The following is a 6,000-nucleotide window of genomic DNA, read 5'->3' as shown; positions in this document are numbered from 1 at the left end:
ACTCAATCTCTCTTCATAGGCTAACTCCTTCATCTTGCATCAGCCTGGTGAACCTTCACTGCATTGCCTCCAAAGCCAGCACATCTTTCATCAAGTAAGAACAGAACTGCCCTAGGGATGACCCTGTACACTTGCAACATAACTTCACTGTTGTTAAATTAGATCCCTTTATCAATGAAAGCCAACTTTGCCTTTTTGGTGATTCCCCCTTCTTGCTTTTCAAGGGACATTGAGTCATGGAACACCACAGCACAGAAACAGGCCTTTTGGCCCATCTATTCTGTGCCAAACCATTAATCTGCCTGTCCCATAGATCTGCACCTGGACCACAACCCTCCATACCCCCCCATCCATGTACCCAACCAAATTTCTCTTAAATATTGCAATCAAACTCACATCTACCACTTCCACTAGCACTCCTTCCACACTCTCACCTCTTGTCGATGGGAGTATGCAGTTTTAATTGTTTCAGCATGGACTAAATGGGCTGAAGGATCTGTTTCTGTGTGTACTTCTTTATGACTGTGCCTTCTGAGTGAAAAAGATCCCTCTCATGTTCCCCTTAAACATTTCACATTTCACCCTGGACCTATGATCTATGTTCACTTCAGCTACCCATTTCCTTTTCATATAATTATAAAAACTTTTACAACCAGTTTTTATTTGGTACACAAACAGAAGAAATCCTGCAGATGCTGGAAATTTCAAGCAACACACACGAAATGTTGAAGGAACTCAGCAGGCCAGACAGCATCTATGGAAAAGAGTACAGTCGATGTTTCAGGAATCACAGTGGAGAATCTTGGCCTGAAACGTCGATTGTTTACTCCTTTCCATAGCTGCTGCCTGGCCTGCTGAGTTCCTCCAGCACTGTGTGTGTGTGTGTGTGGCTTTTAAATGTTGTGCCAGTTTACTTTCATGGTTAATCTTCGCTTTCCTTATTGCTTGCTAGAGGGTCTTTGTTACATTTTAACGTTTTTCCATCTTTAGTTTACCACTGCTCTTGGAGACTTTTTACGTATGAGCTTTAAGTCTGATGTTTGCTGTTTATCCATGGATGAGAATTTTAAAATTAAGTTGAATATGCATTTATTGTTATTAATGAATAATTTATTAATAATCAATTTTTACAGGAGATAAAACAGACTGTAAACAATAATCTCTCTTTTTTTTCCAAGGATGGTTAAAAGGACACTGATATTTGTCATAATTGTGATAACCCTTTGGGGAAAATTGATATCAGCTGCAAACCCTCATAAAGGTATGGAATATTTCACATTGTCAACTTTCATTGATTTTGATTAGTATTGTCTTCTTTTGCTGGCACTCTCTATATGAAAATACTGAGGTTACAAACTGATAAGTTACCCAGCTATTTGAAAAAAGGTTCAATTTACTTTTGACAAGATTGAAGTATGTTAGGCCTTTAGTATCTATTGAAGCCCAAATATAATCTTGATTATATTGATCAGAATGTAATCATCTTAGCCATATGAATTAACTTCTTTCCCTCTATAATCTTCAGCCTGGTTGCTGAGAGTATGGAAAGAGAAGAAACATGACTATAAATGATCGGCACAGCTCTACATGTTGTATTGAAAGATTTTAAGTTACTTTTGTTTTTGCTATATCACAAATATGCTTTATAGGCAAATAATACAAAGAAAAATAGGCAATTTATTTTGCCAGGTGTTTGTTTTGAAGGATGAGACAACAGGAATCAGGGAATGTGAGCTTTCTACATTCTGATACTGAGCATGATCTAATAAGGATGATAACATTGAACACAGCACATTAACCCTTTACAGCATAGTACGGGCTCTTCAGCGCACAGAGTGGTACTAATCCTTTAGCCTACTCCAGGTTCAACCTAACACTTCATTCCCTCATCACCTTCCATTTTCCTTTCATCCACGAGTCTCTTAAATGTCTCTAATGAATCTGCTCAACCATCTCCCTTCACAGAGTTTTCCACAAACTTATTCCTCTCTGTGTAAGGATCTTCCACCTGACATCCCTACTCTATCTCCCTCCAATCAATAAAATTATTTCTCCTTGTACTAGCCATTTTCACCCTGGGAAAACAGATTTAGACTATCCACTCCATCTATGACTCTAATCATCTTGCAGAACTCTATTAAGCGAGAGAAGGAAAGTTTAAAGGAAACTCGGGAGGCAAGGTTTTTTCTTAACTTGGGTCCTGGAGCATAATGCCATGTGATGCAGATAGAACAACAAGGTCTAAGAGGCATTTGGAAGAATATAGATGATGTGCAGACATGTGGGATTAATTAGGTTACCACCATTGTTGGCAGACATGGTGACCCAAAAGGCCGTTTCTCTGTTGTGCTCTTCTATGCTCTTTATGTACATTTCAGTGTTTTCATGAGCTTTTGTTCAGTTTCCTCAGACCCCCCCAAGAATGTACAAGTTGGAGAGTTAATTGTAAAATGGCCACTGTGATGGCAGAATCTCTGGGGAGCCCAGGAATATTTATGGGGAATGCAGTTGCTCTGGGTACCGATACAATGACAGCACAGATACAATGGGTGGCATTGAACACCTTTCATAGAATCAAAGGGATATATAGCACAAAAACAAGCCCTTCAGTATGCCCTGGATGGTCTCTCCTTCCTGGTGGAAGAGAATGGGTATCATAGGATACACAGGATCAATACAATTTGTCCTCTCTTACACATGCTAGCAGAAAATTATTTTTTTTGTTTAATTCCATTTCCCACGTGTTGGTCCTTAGATCTACAAGGATCTTCAAGTCATGAAATGCACTGTGGACATCTGTCTCTGCCGTTGTTTCATGCTGTAAGGTCCTAACTCCAATCGATTGTTAATGGATTCTTTACAAACTCCCACTAATCTTTCTACTGATTAACTTAAATCAGTGATGGAGTCTGCTAGGAAAGGAAAGGTGGAGGATGGAATAGGGGTGGGTGAGAGGGCAGAAAGGAGTTGTGGGATTCTGCTATCTTCAGCTGCTGTCATTTCCACCTATCTGTTCTTCTCCCCTATTTTCCTCTTTCTTTCTCTCTTTATCTGCCTTCCTTTATTATTCACCCATCACTGTCTCCCAACTCTACCTCAACACCCACTCCCCTATCTGGCACAGCTTGTCTGCTATCTTACACCCCTCCTCAGCCCACCAATTACCTCAGACTCCTTTCTCACTGCTGCCCTTCCCATCTTGTTGCAGGGGTTTGACCCACAGCCCTTTCCAGCTGGATAGTATGTTATGAATCTCTGTAGCCTCTTGTGCCTGTATTCTGTGGTTGCACCTTCTCATGGGATGTTGGTGTCATTGGGAAGGCCAGACGTTAACCATCATCAATGAACTGGTGGCATGTTCTCAAATATGACAGCTGATAAATCTGTCCGTAACTGCTAATCCTGACCCAGGAGTTCTTTAGGGGTTGTTGTTGAAGAAGTCTTTGCACAAAACAGTGCTGTTGATGGGAAATTAGTTACAGTGTTGGATAATGCGCCAATCAGTCAGGCTACTTTTCCAGGAAGATATTGCTATTGGTTAATTATTGTCACATGTACTAAGATACAATGAAAAGCTGGTCTTGCATACCTTTCATGCAGATCAAATTGTTACACAGTGCATTAAGCTTGAACTAGTCAAGTCACTTTTATTGTCATTTCGACCATAACCGCAGGTACAGTACATAGTAAAAATGAGACAACATTTTTTCAGGACCATGGTGTTACATGACACAGTACAAAAACTAGACTGACTATGCAAAAACAACACAGAAAAAAAACTACACCAGACTACAGACCTACCCAGGACTGCATAAAGTGCACAAAACAGTGCAGGCATTACAATAAATAATAAACAAGATAATAGGGCAGTAAGTTGGTGTCAGTCCAGGCTCTGGGTATTGAGGAGTCTGACAGCTCGGGGGAAGAAACTGTTACATAGTCTGGTCGTGAGAGCCCGAATGCTTCGGTGTCTTTTCCCAGACGGCAGGAGGGAGAAGAGTTTGTAGGAGGGGTGTGTGGGGTCACAATCAAACAATAACAGAATATAATGCAAAAGTTACAGAGAAAGTGCAGTGCAGATAAACAATTAAGTGCAAGATCAGAGCGAGGCAGATTGTGAGGTCAGGAGTCCATGTTATTGTACGAGGTCCATTCAAGATCCAATAATATTGGGATAGAAGCTGTCCTTGAGCCTGGTGGTACGTGCTTTTAGGCTTTTGTATCTTCTGCCTGATAGGACAGGGAGAAAAAAGAACGTCTTTGATTATGCTGGGTGCCTTACTAAGGCAGACTAAAGTGTTGGCCGAGTTCATGGAGGGAAGGCTGGTCTGTGATGTGCTGAGCTGTTGATGGAGCTCCATTCAGCAGACATGTGGAAAATATTCCATCAACTTGAGCCTTCAAGGAAATCTGTATTATTTGCTGTGCGGTACCTAACATCTTACCTGATCACGTTGGCACAGAATAGATTGCAGCCGATCTAATTAAACCTGGATTATAACGAAAACCATTCACCCTGTCCACTACCCCAATCTCATTCCCATCCTCCAAACTCCCTGGAATGTTAATTGCAGGAGATAACAACGGTATTAAATGTCAAGAAAGGTGATTAGAGTCCCTGTTTTGTGTCGAATGACTGTGTTGATGTTAGTAACGATGATGAAAAGTGACAACATCGTATATAATTTCACAATAATATTGTTATTCCATCACCTGGAATTGGTGACAGGATCTCTGGAAGGCAATTTTGTTTGAAGGGAAAGGGCCTGACAAGCTTGAAGCTTAATATTACACTTAGTGATCAGAGAAATGTGAGAAAAGTGTCAAGTAAATTAGCAGAATATTCTTTGGACCCACTAGTTATAAATGACAGAGTAGATAGTTGGCTTCTGATGAGACAGAGCAAGTCACAGTCCGTGTAATGCAATCAGAAAAGGAACTGAAGAAGGATAAAAGCAGATTTCCTTTTATTGGGTGTCCAGGCAAGTTATATCAGCTCATGCAAGCTAGATTAATTCTAATTTCCTCATTTGGATAAACTTCCAGATAATGACGTATGCTACAGTACAGAAAGGCTGTTTAAGCAAGTTTCCAAATGAAATCAGAGCAAAGGTGACAGCTGTGACCAACTAGAAAGCAGAAAAGAATGACCGTAGAAGCATTTACTGATTTAATGTTTGAGAAGGAAGTGTCTTCCAGGCTTCAGTTTTGAAATTCTAACAGCTTTGCTTCACTTCCTTAAGTCTTAAGGTTGGATCTCCACAGAGACAGAGGGGAATGAAGGCAGTGCAGAGTTCAGCTCAGGCAAGTGCTGTGTTCATGTTATGCTGGCACAGCAGGGCAGCTGGTAATGTCGGGCACCCGGGTCTCCAGTACTGTCTGTGTGGGGTTTGCATGCTCTCCCTGTGGTTTTGTGGGTTTCATCCAGATGTTCTGGTGCCCTTCCACATCCAAAAGTGTCTCAGTGTGGTACTTGGTGTCATATACTGTTATGTCCTTTGTTAATAAAATGACTTTGAACTTTTCTCTTTGAAGATGTGCGGGTAGGTAGATTAAATTGACTGCTGGTAACTGACCTCTTGTGGCAGTGAGAGGAAGAATCTGGTGTTAATTGACCTCTCGGCGGTGGTGGGAGAATCTGGTGTTAATTGACCTCTCCCGGTGGTGGGAGAATCTGGTGTTAATTGACCTCTCGTGGTAGTGGGAGAATCTGGTGTTAATCGACCTCTCACGGTGGTGGGAGAATCTGCTGTTAATTGACCTCTCACGGTGGTGGGAGAATCTGCTGTTAATTGACCTCTTGTGGTAAAATCCAGGCAGCAGGATTGAGTGCTGTCAGTCGGGGTAACTCTGTAAAGTCGTAGAATCACACATCAGGGAGCAAGCCCTTCAGCCCAGCTGTGTTGTCCAGCAAGCTAGTCCCATCTGCCTGAGTTTGGACCAAAGTCCTCTAAACACATTCCACCCATGTACTTACTTTTAAATGTTGTTACTGTGCCT

At 41.4% G+C, this 6,000-nt stretch overlaps 1 protein-coding gene across 1 annotated transcript in view; it reads left to right on the top strand.

The window, feature by feature from the left end:
- Window positions 1-1,179: 1,179 nt before the first annotated feature.
- The window catches only part of LOC132397790 (chemokine-like protein TAFA-2), a 130,732-nt gene continuing 125,911 nt past the window's right edge, over window positions 1,180-6,000 (top strand). Inside the window, exon 1 of the mRNA XM_059976548.1 lies at window positions 1,180-1,261. Within this exon, the coding sequence (XP_059832531.1) occupies window positions 1,180-1,261 (82 nt within the window). The remainder of the gene's footprint in view (window positions 1,262-6,000) is intronic.

Source organism: Hypanus sabinus, chromosome 8 (genome assembly GCF_030144855.1).
Source record: "Hypanus sabinus isolate sHypSab1 chromosome 8, sHypSab1.hap1, whole genome shotgun sequence".
Lineage (NCBI taxonomy): Eukaryota > Metazoa > Chordata > Chondrichthyes > Myliobatiformes > Dasyatidae > Hypanus > Hypanus sabinus.
The sequence above is the reverse complement of the archived record's forward strand: the minus strand, read 5'-3'. Positions and strand labels throughout refer to the sequence as shown.